Source organism: Crinia signifera, chromosome 3 (genome assembly GCF_055691185.1).
Source record: "Crinia signifera chromosome 3, ASM5569118v1, whole genome shotgun sequence".
Classification (NCBI taxonomy): domain Eukaryota; kingdom Metazoa; phylum Chordata; class Amphibia; order Anura; family Myobatrachidae; genus Crinia; species Crinia signifera.
The window spans coordinates 237,573,705-237,599,884 of NC_139219.1; the positions used below are offsets into that span (position 1 = coordinate 237,573,705).

Genomic DNA, 26,180 nt, shown 5'->3' on the forward strand with positions numbered 1-26,180 from the left:
CACAATGCTAGAATAATAGTTTTGCCCTGAATAAAAACATCCAGCATGAATTGTGCTGTAATTTTAGCCATGCTATTTGGATTCCTATACACTTTTTGCTCCTACAGACTTCTACCACGTGCCAACTATAAGCTGTCGATTTGATGAAGACAGTGCAATTTCAAAATGACAGTCATTAAATTTAGGGAATATTTACTAACAATTGGGTTTTAGTCCAGATCATTAAAATTTATCATCACTATTCATAGCAATATGAAATTATCATTACTCTAATCTGCTAAATATCACATGAAGGGCAAGGGCTCCAAAAGGAGACTGAACCTACAACGTTTAAAGAAGTGTCTGCTGCTGACCACACATGCACAGCGGCCATTGTTTTCTGCAAGTTATCACGTATAGGCTACAGCCGCAAAATGCCATCTGAAGATGGTGTTAAGCTGTCGGGTCCAAGCTGCAGTTTGCATCATATTCTGGAGCCGGGTATCTATGAGCTGCTGTTGGAAATGGAGAGACTGCAGGAGATACAGTATCTGAGGTATCTGCTACAGTCCCTCATACATTCTTTAAGGGGATCCTTAATATTCCCCACCAATAAACTAATGAGCATATATTTAATGAAATATAGGCCCATTAGTTTTAAGTAAAAAACAAAAGTGTATTCATTAGATTAAAAATGGCAACTAACTTGTTTTGTTCTATCTGCTGTATGGGGGCGGACATTTTGTAATGGTCTGTTTTCATACCAGCGGAAGCCAGGAGGGGAGCCGGGACTGCTGCGCAGACAAAATCTGACTGACTCCCTGGCACCGAAGCACAGTGAACTGACTCCCTGGCACTGAAGCACAGAGAACTGACTCCCTGGAGCTGGGACCGCTGCGCAGACAAAATCTGTCCCTGACTCTCTGGCACGAAGCACAGCGAGCAGAGGCTAAGGCACCGGGGACACGGGGAGCATGAGTGGCAGGGAGTGTGTTAACTTTATTGGGGAGGGCGCTGCCTAAATTTATATAGTTACGCTACTGTTAGAATCCACTTGTTAAACTAAGTTCCACTTAACATCACCTGAATATTGATCTAGCTAATGTTATATGTTTTGTATTAAATCAATTACAAAAGACCTAGCTAATATACAAAAGTAAGGTATACATCCTCCTTATAGTCCTATAGTATTGTGTACTAACTACATGACACAGCCATTAATCTGACTTTTTGCAGCAAATGATTAATGAGTTACCCGCATTGTGCATATTTGCAGAATGCATATGATCTTCTGCATAGACTGATACTGTTGGGCCAGTTGCGTGATGTTTATCTCTTATCAACCAGCAATAAAACATCCATTTAAGCTGATATCACATTGAAAATAGAACTGAAATAAATTTTAATTTTTCTCCATTTAGTTAAACTACTACAAATCCTTTACACACATATATAGGGTCTCCCATAGTGATGGAACACATTTCATTTTTAAATTTAATAAAATAAAATGTAAAGAGCTTGGGCATGCTCCCATTTTTAAAATATATTGTACATATGTGTTCCACTGCATTGTTGCTGCGTAGAGCGGCTTACTGTAGCAAGACCACAATGCAAACACAAAAAGATATGTCACACTCATTCTTATTGCTACAGGATCCCACTGAAGTGAATTGGAGGCACACACTTGCCCCCATTGAATAGCATTTATTAATGGAGCACTGTAGTTTCTTTAATATAGGGGCACAGGGCATACTGTACCCCCCCCACCTTTGTCTGGGGCCCCCTGCCAGAGTGTAATGACATCACTAGCTGTCCCTCTTATGTAGCAGCAGAACCAGGCAAACAGAATGCGATCAGGAGAGACTGTAGAGCAGGCAGAGACACAGCTCCTCCCCTTGGGCATTATTAAACTATTAGCTTAAATCTAGTATACACCATCGGTTTAAATGTATTATTCACAATCAATACATCCCATCATGACATATTCCGGCTCTCTACCAAGACTTCCTTCTTAAGTTATGATTGGCGTCACCTGTGTTGAAGCACCTTTCTTATGAAAGTCCAGTTAGAAAGCATTTGTCCCTCCTATAATGGATCATGTTGGGAAATGTGCACAATAGTATACCCCCCCCCCCCACACCTTCCACTGGAGCTCCCTTGCCTTAATTGCCCCTCCAATCCTTAATCTTGCCATGGGGCTAGTCTAGATATGACTAGATAGTACTGTCCCGCGTGTAGGGGAGGCAGAAACAGCTGAATACTGTAAGTCACAACTCACGATGCAGACATTTGGCTGTAATTAGATTAAGTATGCACATGAAATGCATTCTCATTATATATGCTTTGTATTTAAGCTAAGCAAAACCGAAATTATATTTAATTCATAAATACATAACAGGTATATACTGTATTGCTATTGGTCCATATAACCATAAACACGGTCTTTATTATAAAATACATTACTCAATGCGACAAATAAAAAACACTGTTGTACACCGAATCTGCTAACTGCACAATTCATTTCATTTAATGGGTTTACATAATTTCCTTCATTAGTGGGACAAATATATTACAGGTCAATGTAGCCATATTATCAATCTTCATTATGAAGCACAGCCCGGATTGAGCAGAAGCTCTTGTTTTATCATGTTTAGACCAATTCATTTTGTATAGTGATTACTGGAAAAACAGATATATAGATATAATTTATGGACACACTGGGCTATATATTGGCCATTCAATCAGCCGGCGTTTACCAGCGTTATGTCTGTGAACGGCGTCTTTCACAGACATCTCACGTCGCCTGTGCAACACAGCTGATGGCTGATATATCACTAGCACTGCGCTGTATGTACAAGGCAATCTACCAACCACCCGTGCACCTGCACCAGAGGCGGCGGTGATTGACAGCTCAACGCGAAAGTGCCCACCCAGTTGTGACATCAATTCCAATGGATTGGTGAAAGATGTATATCTGCACATATGTCTACTAGTGTGTACCCAGCCTTACTTCTCAAGGTCAGTATTGCTCGATTGTATTACCAAAGTTTTTTTTTAATATATATCAACAACAAATACATTTTACCTCTGTTATACTGTAAGTAGCAAGAACAACTAAAAATAGGACTTATTGCAGCAATCAGGTTCTGGTAATAAATATACTCCAAAATGTCAAGCTATGGAACTGAACCCAGTTGCGGTTACTTTTTACCCAGGCCTTGATCTGCTGGTGGGGCCCGGGTCTGGCTCCCCTTCCTTACTTGCAGGGAGTCGGGCAGTGGGGAGAGAGATGACAGGCTGCCACCACAGCACAGCCTCTGGCCCCAGCCCAGCACACGCCGCTCAGTGCCGCAAGCTGAGCTGGGGAGAGACTGGGAGACAGCTTCCTGTCATCTCTCTCTCCCACTGTGTGTGTGAGAGGAGGCAACCTCCCACCACCCAGCACAAAATTACAGGTGCTTTCCCCCCCCTCATCCATGAAGCGTGACCACGCCCCCTCCCAAAGGCCACATCCCCTTTATTTTACCGGGGAGCCGACCTGTCATCACGTCTGCCTGTAGTACTGTATGTAAACATAATGTGGGTGAAAGGGGAAGGATTGATACATACAGTACAGGCCTCTAGGGGAAGAGTAGGTAACTTATTATATACCACTTTCACTCCAAAACACCCAGGTAAAACATAGGTAATTGAACATAGGGCCTAATTCAGACTTGATTGTGGGGCAAATTTGTTCTCAAAATAGGCAAAACCATGTTCACTGCAGGTGGGGCAGATGTAACATGTACAGAGAGAATTATGGTTTGGTTGAGTTGTTTCTGTTCAGGGAAAATACTGGCTGCATTATTTTTTACACTGAAAATTTCGATTTCAGTTTCAACACCCCTCACCCAAATCTAACTCCCTCTGCCCCACCTGCAGCGAACATGGTTTTGCCTATTTTGAGAACAAATTTGTCCTGTGTTCAAGTCTGAATTAGGCCCTATGTTCAATTACCTATATCGGACCTGGGGGTTTGGTATGAAAGGGGTATATAATAAGTTACCTGCCCTTCCCCTAGAGGCCTGTATGTATCAATCCCTCCTCTTTCACCCACATTATGTTTACATACTACAGGCAGGGGTGACGACAGGTCAGCTGGGCCCCGGCGAAATAAAGGGGATATGGCCTCCGGGAGGGGGCCTGGTCATGCTCTGCACCACATACTAGACCCGGGATATTTCTGGGTCTTTACTTGGCCATTGTTTGAAGATGACAACCAGCCAACCTATAACTTATTTATCTAGCAAATCCTGTAAAACGATAGTTGGAAGCTGATTGATTGGTACGGGCAATCCCTCCACTTTTTCTCTCTCCAAGACTTGATGTTCCATTGTTTATTTTTACCCATTATACTGTTTGAATCTTGTACTATTTTATTACTTATGTATCATTGTAACTTTCATTGTGGACTAGTGCCATTTGAAGCATATTCTCATATATGGAGGATTTACACAGAGCTTTGCCTACACCCTGTCCTCCCCAACACGTCATAAACTGAATTTAATTGTGTCTGAATGGAGGAGTGCAAAAAAAAAAAATCAATGTTTTTCTTTTTCAGAGAATCTGATAATCATCTCTACACATCAGGCATTCTGCCAGGAGTACAGAAGAGCAGAGAATGACTTTTATCATAAAACTGCACATTTCTTTTTACCTTTTTTTTGTATTATGAGACATTAGTGTAAATTGACTGCATTTTATAGACTTTATTCATCTCTATGTTTCCCTCATTTTTCTTTAGTCCTTATTGTTATTCTCTGCCGTTTCTCTCTCCCTGTCTTTCTCACTAGCCCCTAACATATTCCTCTTTCTTTTCCTCTATTTTTCTATCTTATAGAGCAGGACAGGCCAACCTGTGGCTCTCCAGATGTTGTGAAACTACAAATCCCAGCATGCCTTGACACAGTTTTAACACTCCCTTATAGCAAAACTGTGACAAGGCATAATGGAATTTATAGTTTGACAACATCTGGACAGCCACAGGTTGGCCAGGCCTGTTATAGAGGGTACACATGGTAGATATGCGTATAGAAGCAAATTGAAAATTGAGAATTGAATGGTTTTTCTACATTCCATGCAGATTCTATTCCAATGCATGCTCCCGTGTAGTGTACTTCTCTCACAAACTTGGGGTGCACTACCACTCGGGGATTGGCTAGACCTGACACAGGAGCGCGGAGTCTAACCGTGCTGGGGGTTTTCTGCCAGTGACCCCTCCAAGCGGGATATGGGCTTCTGCGGCACCCGACACGTCGGTCGCGGCCCCCTGGTTAGGTTCCCCGTATGAGTGGTGGTAGCTTGTGAAATATGGAGCGTGGTCGTCAAGCCGGGTCAGTAACAGGTGGACAGAAACGGTACCAATGGATGCAGCAATGATTAGTCAGAGTCAGGCCGGGTCATACACAGGAAGGCACAGGATGCGGTACACAGGGAGCAGGCAGGAGGATGGTCACAGAACAAGCCAAGGTCATACACAGGAATCACTGGACACGGTACCGGAGGATCAGGCAAGAGAATGGTCAGGAACAAGCCGAGGTCAGATGCTATAATCAGAAGTCTGGAATAGGACAAGGCACTGGAACGCTGGAGCTGGTGTAAACCTATACTCTGGCAGTTTCTGTCTGCCTGAGACTGCCTTTAATAGGAAGCACAGGGAACTCACAGGTGAATTAATCAACAGGCTGAGCATGCTCAGTTTACACAGAGTTTCCCAGCAAGAGAGGTTCACCAGGTGTAACTAATTAGCTGAGCTCAGATCTCACAGCACAGTTCAACTATACAGAGCTTGTCAGCATGAGACAAAGCCAGCAGGATTTGACCAGCAGGTAACTGAAATACATGCATATTGTGACATTACCTCCCCCTCTAGGGGTGGGCTCCGAACACCCCACAAGGAATTTTTTAGGGTCGTCTGCGGTGCTTCGTCTTTTTGGAAGATCGTTTGGATTTGGTTGATTGAGATGTGGCCTTTGGCTCTACAAAACGGGCAGTAGGGAATATTGGACGTCCCAACAAAGTGACATCATGACCTGAGCCACACTCTGAACTTGAATCCTTGTCCATGATCAGTGTAGGGAGTTCTTGAGGATCCACCACCAACTTGGAAGAACCTATACACATAACTCCACCTCTTAAATCCAAGGAGTCGGGTCTCAAAATTTTTTTGGGAGATGCTCTGGGAGTTTTAGAATGTAGTCTAGCTGACTCACCACTCTGACTGACCTCAGGTGCAGAAAGGATAGACCTCTCCCCAGGAGTCTTTGGTCCAAATCTTTCAACCACAGCCCTGGAAAAAGAAATTAGGTCTTTTAGCCTGGGGTCATGAGTCTCAATGAGTGGACTAACCCACTCCATGGCTTCTCCCTTGAATGACAACACTAAGTACTTGACAATGTTTGCCAAATTAACCCCAGAGGATGGATCAGAGTTCATAGCATCTAAATAATAGTCTGCTAGGGCTTGGAAATGGGTGAGATCTCCATCAAATTGGACGAACCGAGGCTCTTTAGATGGATCTAATTGAACTGGATTCCCCTGAAGAATGGACTGGGAGGACAGTTTGGGTAGGGTAGGGACTTCCAGCAAGGCAGGTAAATCTTCCTGAATGGCAGGCATTGGAACCTTAGAGACCCTGATGGTACTGGAGACAGGTCCGGAGGCTACGGAGGAAGACCCGGAGACCTTGGAGGCAGGCCCGTAGGCCGTGGAGACTGGCCCGGAGGCTGTGGAAACTGGCCCGGAGGCTGTGGAGACTGGCCCAGAGGCTGTGGAGACTGGCCCGGAGGCTGTGGAGACTGGCCCGAAGGCTGTGGAGACTGGCCCGGAGGCCACAGAGACAGGCCCGGAGGCCACGAAGACAGGCCCGGAGGCCACGGAGACAGGCCCGGAGGCTGTGGCACATAGGTCCTCATGCCCGGAGGCAAGGGCAGATGGGTCCTCATGCCCGAAGGCAAGGGCAGATGGATCTCTACTGGGAGTGACAGACTTGGAACCCCCACCAGGTGTGACATACTCGGAACTCCCGTCTGGAGTGAAGGACTCGGAACCCCCATCTGGGGTGATTGGCTCGGAACCCCTACTTGGGGTGCTGCACTAGGAACCTCCTTCTGGGGTGACTGATTCAGAATCCCCTTCTGAGGTGATTAACTCGGAACCCCCATCTTGGGTGATTAACTGGGGACACCCTTCTTGGGTGATTAACTCGGAACCCCCACCTGGGGTGACAGACTCGGAACCCCCACCTGGGGTGACGGACTCGGAACCCCCACTTGGGGTGACGGATTCGGAACCCCCACTTGGGGTGACAGACTCGGAACCCCCACCTAAGGTGACAGACTCGGAACTTCCACTTGGGGTGACAGACTCGGAACCCCCACTTGGGGTGACAGACTCGGAACCCCCACTTGGGGTGACAGACTCGGAACCCCCACTTGGAGTGATAGACTCGGAACCCCCACTTGGGGTGACAGACTCGGAACCCCCACTTGGGGTGATAGACTCGGAACCCCCACTTGGGGTGATAGACTTGGAACCCCCACTTGGGGTGACGTACAGAGCCACTTCTTGAGGCAAAGTGCTCAGTGGCCCCACTTGGGAAGCCACACTCAGAGACTCCTTCTTGGGTGTGACGACCAGAGGGTCCTTTTGGGGTGCAACACTCGGAGAGTCCTCTTTGGGTAATGTATTCAGAAGCCCTTTTCGGGGTACCACCTTCAGAGACACCTCTTGGGGTGCAGTGCTCAGGAAACCCACCTGGGGCGCAATGCTCAGAGACCCTGTTTGGGGTGTGGTACTCTGAGACCCTGCTTGGAGCCTGACAGTCTGAGACCCCTCCTGGTGCACGACACTCTGAACCCCTTTCTGTGGCTTGAAGCTTTGAGAACCCTCCTGGGAAATTACCCTCCGAGACCTCTTCTGAGGTGAAGTACTCTGTATCCCTTCTTGGGGCTCACTATTCTGAGATTCCTCTAGGAACTCGACGCTGTGAGGATCCACTTGGGGTGTAGCACTTTGATGCCCCTTCTGGAGCACAACACTTGGAAACCCTTCCTGGGGCAAAATGCTTGGGAATACCCCCGTTGGGTTTGGAGACTTTGGGCCTCTGGATGTGTACAGACCCCCACTTGGGGCTGGGACCGACAGGATCTCCTCTTGGGGTTGGACGACTGGACTCTCCTCTTGTGGCTTGCCCAAAATTTAACTGTCTTTATGTAAAACGATCTTAGTTCTTGGACCCCAGAGATAACCACGGAACTTTTCCAGAGTGAGCATAGAAGCAGTACTCTTAATCCTGGCCTCACGGAGGGAACAATCCCCAATCAAATGGTTCTGGGCTCCACAATAGAAACATAAGTTCAAGGACCTGCGCCGCTGGCATTCCTCATCTGTCAGCTGAGGACGGGGCCGACTCAGTAACCTGTCCTTACAAGACACAGATGCATATGCCGATGGGGTTCCTGGACTGGAGTCTAAGGGTCTAGCAGGTACCAAACCCATAGCGGAATCGCCAAGCAACTTAGTGACAAGGGTGAGGATATTGGCCAGCAGCCCCTGTAACTGCTGTATTAGCTGGCGAAGCACTCCAATAGTGCCTGGATCTGATATAGCAGGTGTTGGAGAGGGTGGAGCGAAGTCCATTTGCTGCTGCAGAGTCTGCAAACTTTGCATAATCAGAGCTTGGTCCTGTCCTTGCTTGTCAACCCGGACCAGCAGGTGTTCCAGGAGTTCTTTATGAGACATGCCACTAACAGCTTCCATATTTCAGTTAGGGCCAGAATATTCTGTCACAAACTTGGGGTGCACTACCACTCGGGGATTGGCTAGACCTAACACAGGGGCGCGGAGTCTAACCGTGCCGGGGGTTTTCTGCCAGTGACCCCTCCAAGTGGGATATGTGCTTCTGCGGCACCCGACACATCGGTCGCGGCCCCCTGGTTAGGTTCCCTGTATGAGTGGTGGTAGCTTGTGAAATATGGAGCGTGGTCGTCAAGCTGGATCAGTAACAGGTGGACAGAAACGATACCAATGGATGCAGCAATGATTAGTCAGAGTCAGGCCGGGTCATATACAGGAAGGCACAGGATGCGGTACACAGGGAGCAGGCAGGAGGATGGTCACAGAACAAGCCAAGGTCATACACAGGAATCACTGGACACGGTACCGGATGATTAGGCAAGAGAATGGTCAGAAACAAGCCGAGGTCAGATGCTATAATCAGAAGTCTGGAATAGGACAAGGCACTGGAACGCTGGAGCTGGTGTGAACCTATACTCTGGCAGCTTCTGTCTGCCAGAGACTGCCTTTAATAGGAAGCACAGGGAACTCACAGGTGAATTAATCAACAGGCTGAGCATGCTCAGTTTACACAGAGTTTCCCAGCAAGAGAGGTTCACCAGGTGTAACTAATTAGCTGAGCTCAGATCTCACAGCACAGTTCACTATACAGGATTTGACCAGCAGGTAACTGAAATAAATGCATATTGTGACAACTTCAAATACATGTATGTATATGTATGAAGTTGTCACAATATGCATTTATTTCAGTTACCTGCTGGTCAAATCCTGTATAGAAAAAGGTGAACCGTTGTTCTTTTACTTTCAGTTTCGTTTTTCATTACAATGCATTTTCCTGAGCTCAGCACTGCCACCTGTGGCAGCTGAGATGTACTAACTCTGGAGACTGAGTACATTGCTGCGACTGCAAGTGAAAGAAAGAATAACAAGACTGCTGCTGCTAGGGATGGCCATCGGTGCAGACGCCATCGATGGCGATTCTGCACCCAGCCATCGATCAGTGTTTTACTCTGTCATGTATGTTCATATTTGTTCAGGTCACTGTTTAAAAAAAAAATAAAGTAAAAAAAAATGGCAATAAATGATTGTCAAATTACCCCTTCTTTCAAAGCGAGTTCAGTGGCGCCGGAACGGGGGGGGGGGGGGGCGAGGGGGCAGCTTGCCCCCCCCAAAATTACTGAGGTGCTAAAGTACCGTTGTCTGGGGGCGCTGTCAGGGCCGGCGACAGGGGGGGTCAAGGGGGACATGTGTGACGGGCCCCGGCGATCTGAAGGGCCCCAGAGCCCGGCCGGGGCCCGTCTGTGTCTTGATGTATGTGTGAGGTCTTTTCTACACTCACATATCCTGCAGTGCTATGCGCGCTGGCGCCGCTGCGCCGGGTCTCTCCATCCGTCCTCCCTGTCAGACTCAGTCCCCTCCCTGCTGCTTCAGCGACGAGCGTCGCATGGGCATGGCATCCAGCATCCAGGTCCCCAGCGCGCTCCAACCCCATCCTGCTGCGGCCAGCGTGTCTGCCCTGCTGTGTATGGGAGGGATCCAGGCAGCAAAACAAAAAAAGTAAGTTGAGGAGATCTCTAAAGTTGCTCACAATTTGAGTTAATGTACATTGGGGATGTATTAAGTTATGGGGAGTGTGTGAACAATTGATGTTCTGGGCATATGAGTGGTGTGGGGACATGTTCTGGGCAAATGAGGGTTATAGGGACATGTGCTGAACATATGAGGGATGTGGGGACATGTGCTGGACATATGAGGGATGTAGGGGCATGTGCTGGGCATATGAGGGATGTGGGGGCATGTGCTGGACATATGAGCGATGTGGGGTCATGTGCTGGGCATATGAGGGATGTGGGGGCATGTGCTGGACATATGAGGGATGTGGGGGCATGTGCTGGACATATGAGGGATGTGGGGGCATGTGCTGGGCATATGAGGGATGTGGGGGCATGTGCTGGACATATGAGGGATGTGAGGGGATGTGCTGGGCATATGAGGGATGTGGGGGCATGTGCTGGACATATAAGGGATGTGGGGGCATGTGCTGGACATATGAGGGATTTTGGGGCATGTGCTGGGCATATGAGGGATGTGGGGGCATGTGCTGGACATATGAGGGATGTGAGGGCATGTGCTGGACATATGAGGGTTATAGGGACAAACCCTAATTACTAATGGTACAGAGTTGCATAAATATTTTTGTTAAGCATCATTTCCCTAATGTTAACTCTGCATTATGTTATTTTGTTACTAATAAAACTATAGTGTTTTTCTGTTACTCTATTACTATTGATGAAAACATATTTCATTAACTATCAGGGGGTAACATATAGCAATTTAGGGGGCGCCAAAATGAGATTATATCTTGCCCCCCCCCAACCTAAAAACGTTCCAGCGCCCCTGAGCGAGTTGATGACCCGCGTAAAAGATGCGGATCTTTTAACAGACTGAACTACTGGATCCCAGCTCTAGTCAGTGAACCATTTTGCCCATCTCTAACTCTGGTAATGTGGTTAGATCACATGATTCATCACAGCACATCACATGATTCATCACAGCACATCACATGATTCATTACTACAACACTCAGCATTTCTAATCTGTCCTAAGCTTGCTGTTTGTTCAAACCCTATGACATTGGTGAGGTCATATGCAGAGAGAAGCTTGGATACCTCTGCCTTTCCAAAAATAGAAATGCTGACGTATGCTACATTAGTGATATGCTGACTAGATAGACACTATTGTATACAGAGTATATCTATGTAATCCTAGAACAAAATTGACCAAATTGTATTTTTCTCTAATCTCAAAAAAAAAAGTTGTAATTTTTTAATAAGAAAACTACAGTATCTTGACATAAAGGAACCATGCTATTCTCAAATGCTGTGTTTTACCTCAAGCCATCCAACTCACATTTAACAATCAGCCTTACACAATGAAATGGAATTTAATAGGTACAGCCCTCTTTGTTGTCAGACATTACTACAGAGAGCACTGCAGGCTTGTACACTAAAATGGAAGGGCACAGAGCTAATTATGTGTTTATACAGTGAAATCATAGAAAATTTAAATTGTTTGATGTGAAATATTCAAATTACTATGTTGAAATAGTGTGCAGTGCCTAATACGGAATAACATTTACAATGAATGTTTCATTCAATACTTAAAGAATACATAGGTAAAGAGAAAATTAGGCCTATACTTCATAATATTAAACAAAAAATGATTTACAGTACATATTATACTTCAAATCCATTTTGAGTCAAGATTACTCATGATTTTTTAAGAGAATGCCACCAGACATTCCATATACAACGGCAGTCCATACCTCAGAATTTGCACGGATTTGAGGCCTCTGTCCAACAGGGTAGACGTCTGATGCTGCTCTGTGGTTTTAAAGTAGGGTAACGGTGCCGGGGGTTTCCAGCACTTTAAGAGGCGTTATACTGTATATACCCCATGACACAACCCCTTCTTTGTTGCACATTGTTCTGATTCCACAATTTAAAAAGTTTGAGAGGTATAAAATAAACTGCAGGTATTTTTGGAATAACTAACCACAAATATAATACACTCTGATTAGATGGTCCCTGCATGATTCCTGCAATATAACAGCTGGATCTAAAGCTATAATTTGTTTTAAGGAAAAAACAACACGATCTTGCGTTAAACCTACTGCATTTGCCACTTTAATTCTAGTGGCTATATAATCAGGTCCACACAAAGTGGTGCCAGATGACACTCCGACAGTGGGGATCCCGACAGTCAGTATCCCGGCGTTGGGATCCTGACTGTCGGTGCTCCAACAGGGGGGATCCCGACTCACAGGGGCTATTCTCCCTTGTGGGGGTCCACGACCCCGATGGAGGGAGAATATAACCTGTGGTGATCGTAGCGAGCCACCGGGCCTGCAGCGTGGCGAGCTCAGCGAAACCCGCAAGGGGCTTCTTTGCGCTCGTCCCCTGTTAGAGCACCGGCTATTACATTAAGCCATATATAATACATTATATTACGCTATTACATTTAGCCATATATATTGGAAATAATAACCATCGTCAGAATAAGGACAATCCCTTAGGAATGTAAATCCAGTAGTTGATAGAAATATACATAAAGTATATCACGCGTATTCTTTACTTCTGATCATATTTAGGTACTGAATCTAATATATATATATATATATATATATATATATATATATATATATATATATATATATGCAAATTGCCGTGGATACATGACGTCATCATTAGACGCTGCAGAGACGGACGCCGGGCGCCACGAACGAGTCCAGGGCTACTTAAGTAAGTTTTTTCACTTGTACACTTGTTCTTTGGCACCTTGATAAAGTGGCGACGCCAGCCACGAAACGTTGGTAAAAGACCAAGCTTGCCTTGTGTTTTTCTTTTCTGCGAGTGCCGCCGTCTCTACATTTGCATGTTTCCTTGACCCACGGCTGTGAGCTCAAGTTGGAAGGCACCGTAGTACTCAGATCGTGTTTCACTGGATATCCCTATTTGGGACTGCATTGCCCGTCAGAGTGCCGCCACAGCTACACTATATATATATATATATATATATATATATATACATACTGTATATTAGTGTGTGTTTGATAAGTTTGTGCATAAAAAAAACTATGATAGTTTGAGTAAAATCATTTTACAGTGGTACATAAAGGTGTTTACATCATTACCTTTACTAGGCTTTTGCTATCTGCAGTGCCGGATTAAGCATGGGGTGACAGGGGCGGTCGCCCCAGGGCCCCCACACATCAGGGGTCGTCGCCCCAGGGTCCCCACACATCAGGGGCCCCCACAGAAGGTGCTGCTGTTGTGGTGGCAGGCAGTGGGGTCGGGCAGGGGATCCCTGTGGCAGCTGGTCACTGCAGTCAGCGGCGGGGTCCCTGAGGCGGATGGGAAGTCAGCGGCGGTGTGCCTGCGGCGGATGGGAAGTCAGCGGCGGGGTCCATGTAGCAGATGGGAACTAGTAGTGCTACCCATCTGCCCGCCACTGACTGCCCATCCTCCACAGGGACCCCGCTACCTCCCCAGCACTGCACGGTTCCTGCTGCAGCACTGTCTCTCAGACCTGGCGTTATAAATGCATGTATTCTGCATTACTTGCGTATGTATACAATTAAAGAAAAATAAGCAGCAGAAAATATACTCAGATGCATGTTCTCACAAGCAAGCAACAATAGCAGCAATGCCAAGTATAAGTGACTACTAAAAATATACAAAGGAACATAGAGGAATGAAGTAATACAATTTTAAAAAGCATTACAATGTATCAGTTTAACTACTGCAATATAAGAACAATAACAGAGATTAAATAACACGTACCTTCTTTCATCTGGTCTGTATGATGAGGAGGACCGGCCACTGGTCCAAATAAACATCTTAGAGTGTTTTCCAACTTTGCCTTTCCCGACAGTGGTGGACTTGGAGGAATGACGTAGCGACCTGAGAGATGGATACTTGGAGTCACTTATTTGAAGAACATAATGACAATGAGAGCCCATTGCCTGTAGGCTTCTCAGTAATACTTTTATGTTGCCAGATAGATAATATTCAAATAATATAGAGACACTTTCCCTGAGCACTTCAAGTGATATGTAAATTAGTGAAGCTCCACCTCTCCCTGCAACTTTAATTAAATGCACTAATCACTTGCTTTCATTTTATCCCATTCATTTCCAGTAGTGAAAGATAAGGCACCCTTATTGCTGTGGTAGAGTTTGCTGATAAAAAAATATATATATATATATTAGTTATAAAGTCATAATCCTCTAGGCTTTTAATAAATTGTTGTTTTCGATGCTACAGTTTTGTGCTTTATTTAATTCTCCTGTTTTTATTCTATATTTAGTTTCTTTTCTCCAGAGCAGAAATGTATCCAGTATAATTATATGCGTCCATGATGCGTGATTCAGTCTACAGTGATCTGCTACCAAACCCGTGGTTAATTCTCACTGCTGTTTCAAATGCAGTTGAGCTCCCACCTGACACTGCTGGAGAGAATCTTAGCAACCTGGCCAGGTGCTGCTGTTCCATGATGTCTAATGTCCATTGATGCAAGCAGTGTACGTTCCAAGGTTTGTTTCCTTTACTGCTTACAGATTATTTTTTTAACCATTAGGTTCCTCTCACAACTTTCTAGTAGGTATGCTTAATATTTTGGCCCAGTATATAAATTACTTTGATTGATAATGAATTCAAATGAGCATTACTGATATATCAGTGGATGTAGTAATATTTGTTTCTTTTTAAGAGCTTGCATAAAGAAACTGAATTTTCAACAAGGTTTTCTTATCAATGGTCTGTTACGGTCTTAAAAGTGATGTCTCTGTGGGTGACAGGTATTTGTATTGTTTGTATTGTTTAGAAATCAGATGAGGATTGCGCTATAAAGCGGCTCCCAGTAAAAGTGACAGTAAGAAGGGTAACACAAAGCCCCTTAGGTGAAAGCGTGAAAGAGTGTAACTGTAACTTTTTTGTTTTTAGCGCTCACTACTTAAAGTTACAGGTATTTGTATTGTGTTATATTGTTTTTATAACAATAACGCTGGTTTTGTGTTGGGGAATATGTGGCAAGTTTCATGGCTGGACTTGTTCTACTACGATAACTGTTCCAGTAATGTCAAATAAGGATGGCGTTATACCATAGTTGCCTACCCTCCTGCATTCTGCAGTTGACTCCCTGAAATAGCAGCAATCTCCCGCTCTTCCTGATTAGTCTAGCAATCTCCCTCATGTCATCTAGTCCTCATAATGTACTGTAGCTGTTACATTTTTTGTGAAAAAAAGGAATGCGAGATAGATACATTTACATTGAGTCATCAGCACCATTTCCCAGTGTTGGTGATAAAACACAATTATTGCTATGGCTACATGGATGTCTTGTGGCGTTATATATGGAACTATGTGTAAAACACAATAGATGAACAATCCCTGAAACATATCTGTAACTTTTCTTTACCAAGTATAGAAGCTCTTATCAACTGCTTTGTGGCTCATCTACATTTGGATATAAGTCATTTTAAAAGATTCCTCTCAGATGTATTAGTAGACACCCACGTGCTGGGTCCTGATGATGGGGTCCTGAACCCCGAAACGTTGATGATGCACTTTTTGACACTAAATGCACTTTAAAAAGCCTTTTTGAGTGCCACCTCGTTTGTACACTATATCTATCTATCTATCTATCTATCTATCTATATATATATATATATATATATATATATCTATATATAGACTTGCAGTTTGGATCCCTAGGAGCGCACATCACCCACAGACACAGGGAATAAAAATCCTGTTTTCCTGGATATAATACAATTGGACTGTGGAATATAAGGAGAAATTGCCCTATTAGGTTTCCAACTCTTAAATATATAAAAACTGTCAAAACATCAGAGTATATAAGTATCATACTGTTTTGAGATCATAAGAAGGCTTCTGCTACACCCATCATCATCTGAGGTGTTTCAACTGGACACTAAATACGGTCCTTTTTTCTGAATTGTGATATTCTCACCTTTGGACCCCGAAGGGTCAAAGTTTAGTTCTAAGATCATGAACCCCTGATGAAGTCTCTAACGAGACGAAACGCGTTGGGTATTGGTCACATATACTGAAAATAAAAAGAAAAAAGCTTCTTATAAAAGAACTACTACAAGTGTATTTTTTACTATATATTTTATGTATTGAAATGTATGATGGACATTACTGATTGAGGGCGCTGAGGACACTATTGTAGGTGTGGTTTGGTGTTTTCTATCCCAACTAGCAGGGGATAGAGTGTCAGCAGCGACCACTGAAAATTGTATTTTAATAGCGCAATTTTGTAGATTTGTTGTCATATATATATATATATATATATATATATATATATATATATATATATATATAGAGAGAGAGAGAGAGAGAGATATGTAGAAAACAAACAGCGACAGTCAGAGGAACTCTCTCTCTCTCTCTATATATATAGATCCCCAACAAGAAGGCACTCGGAGACTGTATAGTGAAAAATATTTCTGTAATCAAAGGTTTAGTACTTTCGGGAGTGTGCTCCCGTCCTCAGAACTTGTCTGCTGTAGGTGGTACAGAAATATTTTTCACTATACAGTCTCCGAGTGCCTTCTTGTTGGGGATCTACACATTACTATGGATATGGCACCGGAGCAGCTGCGAATTCAGAGTGCCGGCATAAGATGATATATATATATATATATATATACTTCGGATGGCCGGGCACAACCACCGGATCTGTATTTCTCGTCGGGTGCCCTCGTCCAGGGGGTATGTAGACGTTCTTGCAATAACGCGGCACTCCAGAGACAGTTTCCAACTTGTAATAAATTTTTTATTGAAGCATCTCGGCAACGTTTCATTACATCAGTATTATCATCAGGCTCAATCATAAAACAACACCAGCACTCTTATATACCCCCCATGTGGACCCTGCGTCAGGAGGACGGCCACAAGTACCGCCCCCTAGACTCAGCTGTGTGAATCAAACGAGTTCACGCCGAATAGCTTCCCACAACTACGTGGGTTACCATCCTACGTGTCCTCCCATTATCGTGCAACATAATAAATACAAAAAACATATATATAGCAATACAAGAAAATCAACCATAATCAAGAAACATATAAAAAGTATTCATACACTTCACAGACCTAATAATGGGGCCGCTAACCTAAACACACTAATTACATATGTATTGCATAATCATAATAGCAACAAAAGAAAAATAATAATGTGAATACAAAATTACAACATAAATATACACAGCAGATTAGACTATATGAAACTCTACAACGTCACATTTGATCAACATCAGTGACGTGCGGTGAGGTCAGTGGTTGGTGAGGCACTGGCAGTAGCATGACTTGGTACAGCGAGCGGTGGGTCCTACAATCATCAAGGATGCCATAGCAGCTGCATCCCCTGCATCTGTGGTAGTTATGCCACTGCGCTCACAGTTTACCATTTATACGCAGTACGCAACAGTAATTTATTTATTTATTTGCAGTTTCTTATATAGTGCAGCAGATTCCGTTGCGCTTTACAATAGTAAACAGTGATAAAACAAACTGGGTAACAACAGACAGACTTGGAGGTAGGAGGGCCCTGCTGCAAGCTTACAATCTATAGGGATATAGGAGGGAAACACAAGGACAGGCATCAGTAAAAGCATAGCAGTCCCAACAAGTTACAAGTCCAGAAGGGAAGCTATATAATACATAAGTGCCTCAGAGGGTTATGCGTGTAGAACTTAAATATGATAGGCTTGCCTGAAGAGGTGAGTTTTCAGGGAACTCTTGAAAGTTTGGAGGCTAGTGGAGAGTCTAATTGTGCATGGAAGGGAATTCCATAGGATGGGAGCAGCCGATGAAAGTCCTGTAATAGTGAATGGGAGCTAGTGATCCGCTCAGATGAGAGACGCAAATCTTGTGCAGAGCGGAGTGGTCGAGATGGGAGATATTGTGTGATAAGTGCAGAGATATATGCTGGTGCAGTATGGTTAATAGCTTTATATGCAAGTAGAAGTGTTTTATATTGAATATGGTAATATACAGGCAACCAATGGAGGGACTGGCAGAGCGGATCAGCAGACGATGAGCGTCTTGCAAGGAAGATCAGCCTAGCAGCAGCATTTAAAATGGATTGCAGTGGTGAGAGTCTGTTCTTGGGAAGTCCAGTTAGGAGACTATTGCAATAATCAATGCGGGATATAATGAGTGCATGGATAAGAGATTTACTAGTGTCTTGTGTGAGATATGGTCGTATTTTGGATATGTTTTTTAGATGCATGTAACATGATTTGGAGACAGATTGAATGTGGGGAACAAAGGACAGGTCAGAGTCGAGGGTGACCCCTAAGCAACGAGCTTGTTGGGTAGGGTAGATTGTCGAGTTGTCAACAGTGATGGAGATATCAGGATGGTAACTGTTCTTAGTTGGCGGGAATATAAGTAATTCAGTTTTGGAAATATTGAGTTTGAGTTGGCGAGAAGACATCCAAAGTGAGATGGCAGAGAGACATTCAGAGACTCGGCCCAAAACCACTGGTGACAACTCTGAGGTTGATAGATAGATTTGAGTATCATCCGCATATAAGTGATACTGAAATCCGAAGGAGCTGATTAGTTTGCCAAGCGAGGAGGTATAGATTGAGAAAAGCAGAGGACCTAAGACTGAGCCTTGCGGAACTCCGACTGACAGAGGTAGTGAAGAGGAAGTAGAGTTAGAGAAGCGAACACTGAAAGAGCGATCAGATAGGTAAGATGTGAACCAGGAAAGGGCTGTATCATTAAGACCTAGTGAGTGTAGTGTTTGTAAAAGGAGAGTGTGATCCACAGTGTCAAACGCAGCAGAAAGATCTAGAAGAATAAGCAGTGAGTAATGGTCTTTAGACTTAGCTGTTACCAGATCATTCACCACTTTAGTCAGTGCTGTCTCAGTGGAGTGTTGAGAGCGAAAGCCTGACTGAAGCGTGTCTAATATGGTGTTGGAGTTAAGAAAGTTTGTTAGGCGAGAGTAGACAAGTCTCTCGAGTAGCTTGGAGAGGCATGGGAGCTGAGAGATAGGACGATAGTTAGAGAGAGAGTTAGGGTCAGAATTGTGTTTTTTCAGAATGGGAGTAATCGTTGCATGTTTGAGCAGAGATGGAAAAGTACCAGTAGCAAGAGAGAGATTGCAGATTTTAGTTAAGGTTGGAATAAGCACAGGAGATAGATTTTTAATGACTTGTGCAGGTATAGGATCAAGAGGAGAGGTAGTAGAGTAGGAGGATAAGAAGAGTGCGGATACTTCCTTTTCATTTGTGGGCTCAAACGAAGAGAAAGTGCCAGAGGGTTCAGGTGTGGCAGAAAAAGGGTTAGAGATTGTGGAGCATACCATTTCATCTCGGATGTTATCAATCTTGTCCTTAAAGTAGGAGGCAAGTAATACACCTTATACACAGAATGCCTCATTGCGTGGTTTTTATTTATGTGTCGTGTGTAATTTGTGAGGGAACAGTAAGAGCAGGTGTAGGGAGTAGTGGGGGCAAGTGTAGGGAGCAGTAATTGTAGTTGTAGGGACCTTTTGTAGTGAGCAGTGGAGACAAATGTAGTGAATAGGGAGAGTGAGTGAGTGTAGATTAGCTGTAGCAAAGATTATGGATACCCGACCGCACCCCTATGTTACTCACCAGACCATTGCCTTATTGCCACGGTCCTCTATGGCTCCAGCCTTTTCCTGGAGAAGGCCATCCGCTTTTCAGCCAGTGGTTGGGAAGAGGAGTACGGAGAGATGCCCACTCTGCAGCTGGAGAGAGAGGTGCAGAGGTCCGCCCTGGTTTGGGGAGAGGAAAGCGGAGGGTCGTCTGCCCTGTAGCAGGCATCTAAGGATAGGAGTGTGGAGGCCCGCCCGCACTGCAGTTGGTGCGTGGGTAGAAGGGCGATCCACTGTGCAGTTGCCAGGTATGTGTATTTAGGGGGTTGTGGAGAATCGTCCCTTATACACTCGCCAAGGGGGAATAGGGTAATTCACTAAGAAAGGAGGTGTGACTAGGAACTAAGGGGGTGTTAGGGTTAGGCTGCTTGCGGGGTTGTTAGACTTAGGCTGCAGGTAGGGACGGTTGGGGTTAGGAGGGTGGGGAGGTGTCAGGATTGTGCGCCTCGGGACACCACTGTCAGTTTTCTGACCACCGGCATCCCAAGCTCCTGTTTTTTATAACCAACCCATATAAATACTTCAGATTATAAAAAAATCTTCACATTACAAGCCCTGTGGGTGCTGCCTGTTATTGAGCTTCATATGTGTGTGTGTATAATAAATATAAATATATATGTAAATATACACACACCCTACTATTGCCACATTACCAGCAGTACCACAGTTCCCTCCTGCAAGACTGACTGATACACACACACCACCATTACCAGTACACACACACACACACACACACCACTATTGCCACAGTACCACAGTTCCCTACACACACACACAAACCAGCATTACCACAGTTACAGACTCACTCACACACACATACATACTCATACACACACCCACCATTGCCAGTTAGCTCCCCCAGGTCTGTCGCTGTATGTCACCAACACACCGCAGTCATCTCCGAAAAATCACCGCAAAATCCTTTAACATGGTCAGTCGGAGGCACCGCTATAGGTGCCTCCGTGATGTGGTAAAAAGTATTAGACTAATATAAAGCATATACTTATGACACATAATATGTGTCATAAGTATTTTCTTTGTATTTTTTTTTTATGTTCATCACTAACGACAGGGGAGGCACTGCCTCCCCTGCCTCCCCTGCCTCCCCTGACTGCACGTCCCTGATCAACATATATATATATATCCATTACAATAAGACACTGATACCATAATATTCATTTAACCCTCTAGGGGCTACTGTACCCAATCTGGCGATCCATCTCGCCTCACATTTTGACAATTGAAGGCCACGATCCCCCCCCCCCCCCCGAATGGAGGCTGGTATGTGATCAATCATCCTTTATTTCAAGGAAGCTAAGCTATGTTTGGCTGTTAAGAAATGTCTAGAAACAGGTTGATCGCTACTGCCTTTTTCTAATGCTTTGCGGATAGAGGATCTGTGAGCTGTCATCCGCTCTTTGAATGGGCGTTCTGTTTTCCCTATGTAAGACAAACCACAAGGACAAATGATTTGATACACTGTAAACGGAGTATTACACGTAAGCAAGTGCCTAATAGGAATAGAAACCCCAGTATGGGGATGATTGAACGAGGATCCAGGGATAAGGAAACTACACGTGGTACAAATACATCTCACGCAACCAACCCTTGTGGATTGTCTCAGCGGGGTAAATCCCGATGCCTCAGATTTAACCAATACATCTCTAATACTCTTAGATCATTTAAAACTAGGTAGTATTGCTGTCTGCGATAACCCTAATTGCGGATCTGCCTGAACCACAGGCCAATGTTTTTTAATAATTCTAGTAGCCATGGGACTATGATGATTATATGTGGTTACCCATGGTAACCGGTCCCTCATCTCATCCTCTGTTCTGGTAGACTTTAGCAGGTCATACCGGGAAAGTGCCATTACTTTAATTTTGGTTGCCTCCAATTCTGCAGCTGGGTAACCCCTCTGCAGGAATCGTATAATCATTTCATCCATTTGTGTGGATGCCACTACGGGGTCGGATACAATCCGTCTTAACCGGAGTAATTGAGAGTAAGGCAAACTGCGTATTGTGGTTCTAGGGTGACAGCTGCTATATTCTAACAAATTATTCCTATCAGTAGGTTTAGAAAAAAGACATGTAGAAATGATACCATCTTGTAATTTAATAAGTACATCGAGAAAATGCACCTCTTGATCACTGTGAGTGTAGGTGAATTTAATGGGGCTATCACTCGAATTTTGACTCTCTAACAGTGAGACTCTCTGGAGGTCCCTCCCACAAATTGAGTAAATCATCGATATAACGATTATAGTGAACGATTCTCTGTGCAATCTATGGTTTTTCAAAAAATAAAGATTAGGTTAGCGGTAGTGTATGAATACTCTTTATATGCTTCTTGATTATGGTTGATTTTCTTGTATTGCTATATATATGTTTTTTGTATTTATTATGTTGCACGATAATGGGAGGACACGTAGGATGGTAACCCACGTAGTTGAGGGAAGCAATTCAGCGTGAACTTGTTTGATTCACACAGCTGAGTCTAGGGGGCAGTACTTGTGGCCGTCCTCCTGACGCAGGGTCCACATGGGGGGTATATAAGAGTGCTGGTGTTGTTTTATGATTGAGCCTGATGATAATACTGATGTATTGAAACGTTGCCGAGATGCTTCAATAAAAAATTAATTACAAGTTGGAAACTGTCTGGAGTGCCACGTTATTGCAAGAACGTCTATATATATATATATATATATAAAGACCGGTACTTATGTAGTATCTGGGCTGCCGATTTTTTGATTGTATGCCTTAAGTTAAGGCATACAATCAGATGCGATGCGATGCGATATCGCATCGCATCGCATACGATGCGATGCGATGCGATGACCCGATTTTTCCATAGGATTCAATGTTAAAATGGACTGAGTCCATTTTAACATGAAATTCAATGGGAAAAAGGGGTCCTTTTCATACCCCTACTATCCAAGTGGGCATGGAGTTGGATATAAACCTGTGGCGAGCGTAGCGAGCCACCGAGCCCGAAGCGTGGCGAGCGAAGCGAGCCCCGCGAGGGGACGGTATTCTGTGTCCCCTCGCGGGGCTCGCTACGCTCGCCACGCTTCGGGCTCAGTGGCTCGCTACGCTCGCCACAGGTTTATATCCAACTCCATGCCCACTTGGATAGTAGGGGTATGAAAAGGACCCCTTTTTCCCATTGAATTCCATGTTAAAATGGACTCAGTCCATTTTAACATTGAATCCTATGGAAAAATCGGGTCCATCGCATCGCATCGCATCGCATCGCATCGCATGCGATTTGGTCGGGTGCGATGCGATGCGATGGACCCGATTTCAAAATCGGCAGCCCAGTTACTACATAAGTACCTAAAGACCTTATACATACCTCCCAACTTTGAGGAGGGAGGAGTAGGGACGCTTGTGCATGCTGAAGGCGGGACTAAAAATTTTGGGGCATGGCCTATACTCGCGATGCTCCCGTGAGGCCACGCCCCAGTTTCACCACCATTCATAGGTGAAAGGGGGTACTCCCAACTAACCCCCCCCCGACATGGAAAGCGGGACAGTTGGGAGGTATGCCTGACATCCAGAGACTCAGACACAAGAAAATAGGCGGCACTGCACGGACTTCATAAATCAATCTTGTATTAAATGGTGAACATATCACAATGTCGACTGCAAGTGCCAACGTGCTGTTTCAAGGCTCACAGGCCTGTTGCTGTGGCTACCAAATGAGTCACGCAGCGGACCCGGTGCCTCGCTACGCTCGGCACACTATGTTATTCCTTTTCTTCAGTGCTCAATGCAGTGACATAATGGGGTGAGACAAAGTGTAGTGCTCAAAAAAACATTTGAGTTTAGTAGTAATAGAAGTGATGGAAGGCGCAGACTTTGACCTCGGCCCAGCAAGGTGTACAGATAAAGGGGTATTCACACCACGACACGTTGGAGAGTAAATGTTTTGACACTTTATTTTTTGGAGTGTCGCTGTTTGTTCTATCATCGCTACTTAACTATTGTGCCAGGAGGCACCCATGTACAACGCACACAGTCAAGTGAGTGCTGGGCTGAACAGAAAAAATATATACAGTATATATATATATATATATATATATATATATATATATATATATATATATATATTGTAAGATAAGGTTATCACTTTGAAGAATCATACAGAAATGGAGAACATAATAAATGTAAATATTTGTAAGCTATATTTGTAAATGTGAAGGGCTGTTCTGATTTGTACCCAAACGATTCATAAATTCCCAAGCTTAAGAATCACTAATGTTCTTGGTTTCCATAGAAACATGTACTGAAACTTTTTGCATAAGGATACGTGATGTAGATATTGGTGATGCATTTTTATTATAGTCTCTCAAAAGCTAAAAATAGAACATGTATTGCATCATTTGCATATATCAGTGCATGAAATACATTTATCATATGGTATTCTTTTCTGTATTAGCTACTGCATGTACTGTAAGTCTAGACATGTAATTACATATAAAGCATGTTTAACCATGTGTAATGAGTTCATTACAGTTAGTTCTTATGCATGCTGCATTCCTGTATAGCGAAAGCTAAACTAGTTGCAATAAAGCAAATCGTACCACAGGGGTTAAAGTGTGTGTGTGTGTGTGTGTGTGAGAGAGGGGGGAAGGGGGTAATGGGGTGGAACAGAAGTCCACCACCTGTAATGGTTCAACCTCCACTTTGTCCCTGCACAGTAATACTAACAGAAGAGCATTACAGTTTGCCAAAAGCCCTATCACTGGCCCTGACAATGCCTAATGGGGGATAATTAAGAGGGAAATGATCCACCACCCCTCCAGGACCACGTTATGCACTGCATTTCAGTTTATCATCCCCCAAATTATACATTTCTGGAAAATGTAGATTCATAGAGCTACAGTAAACTTTCTGAGGGTACACAGGGCCTGATTCAGGGATGGAAACAATGTCAAAGTCAGACCCAGGGGAGTGATTGTTTGTCATTGCATATGCACCTAAACACTGTACATGTGCCATAATGATCCTGGGAGGACGGTCACAGTGAGGGCGGCTGCATGGCTACTTAAAAACACATGCACATTTTTCGGGGATGTCTCGCAACTTGCCATAGGCAAACACGAGGGGGTTTCTTGTTGATCAATACAGCTGCCACCACATCATCCAGTGTAGCAGCTAATTCTGCCACATTTACTGTATGTGTGAATCTGAACTCGAAATCTGAACTTGCAAACAACGCAATGGACCAGAGAGTAGTTGCCAAGAGGAGGAGACAGGAGCCTTACTATGAAATGGGGGATTGTGAGCTTAGAAAGTCCAGTACTGGTTCTATTATGTTAGTATGTTATTTTTGTATTTTAAACATTTCCTGACCACTTTATTTGTTTGAAACAGCCTATACTATTGATCATCCGTACTGTTAAATATTAATACTGTACTCCATACAGTATCCAGTGTATAAAAAGACCAATTTTCAGGGCTGTTACCACTCCCCCAGACTCCCATACTTACTCCAATGTGCTGCAGAGTTATCGATTGTGGATTACTTTTGGATACCCCCCTCTAAAACTCATGCGTTTGCCACTGCTTGCCACTGCTTGCCACTGCAATCCAGCACGTAGTAGAAATGTTGTTGCCATCTTATTTCCAATAGCCATGCTGCATGATCATACACTTACTCAGGAGATTTATTGTACGTTGTGCATCTGAAGGTTGCGTCTTTGTGCACAAGCTGCTCATCGGATCACAGCTGCAATTACCAGAGGCAGGATTAGCGTGTTGTGGGCCCAGGTGCAAAACAAATTGACCCCCCCCCCCCACACACACACTCAAAATGGAACAGTGTGTACCAAAGATGGGCTGCAGTGTGTGTTTGTGTATGGTTAGGGTTACAGGCTGCAGGATGTGTGTATGTGGCAGCCATTGCTGCTTTTCTTGTCGCTCCACCTCAAGTCCTCTGTGCTCAGCCTCAGAGCAGACAGGTATTCACTTCCTGTCTGACTGATACTGAGAGCAGCAACAGGCCGCCTTGCGATTGGCTACCTGTTTCTGTGGCTACCGAATGAGACACGCAGCGGGCCCGGTGCCTCGCTATGCTCGGCACACTATGTTATTCTCCCTCTATGGGTGTCGTGGACACCCATAGAGGGGCAAAGTGCC

General features: G+C 44.4%; 1 protein-coding gene across 5 annotated transcripts in view; it reads right to left on the minus strand.

Moving 5' to 3' along the window:
- Positions 1 to 26,180, minus strand: part of KCNMB2 (potassium calcium-activated channel subfamily M regulatory beta subunit 2) — a 521,316-nt gene that overhangs the window by 79,210 nt on the left and 415,926 nt on the right. For 4 of the 5 annotated variants that reach the window (XM_083177718.1, XM_083177719.1, XM_083177722.1 and 1 more), the window contains one exon: positions 14,157 to 14,276. In XM_083177718.1, coding sequence (XP_083033844.1) covers positions 14,157 to 14,212 — 56 coding nt within the window. In that variant the 5' untranslated portion in view covers positions 14,213 to 14,276. Of the gene's footprint in view, positions 1 to 14,156; positions 14,277 to 16,347; positions 16,444 to 26,180 lie in introns of all 5 variants that reach the window. The other variant, XM_083177721.1, reaches the window with a different exon arrangement.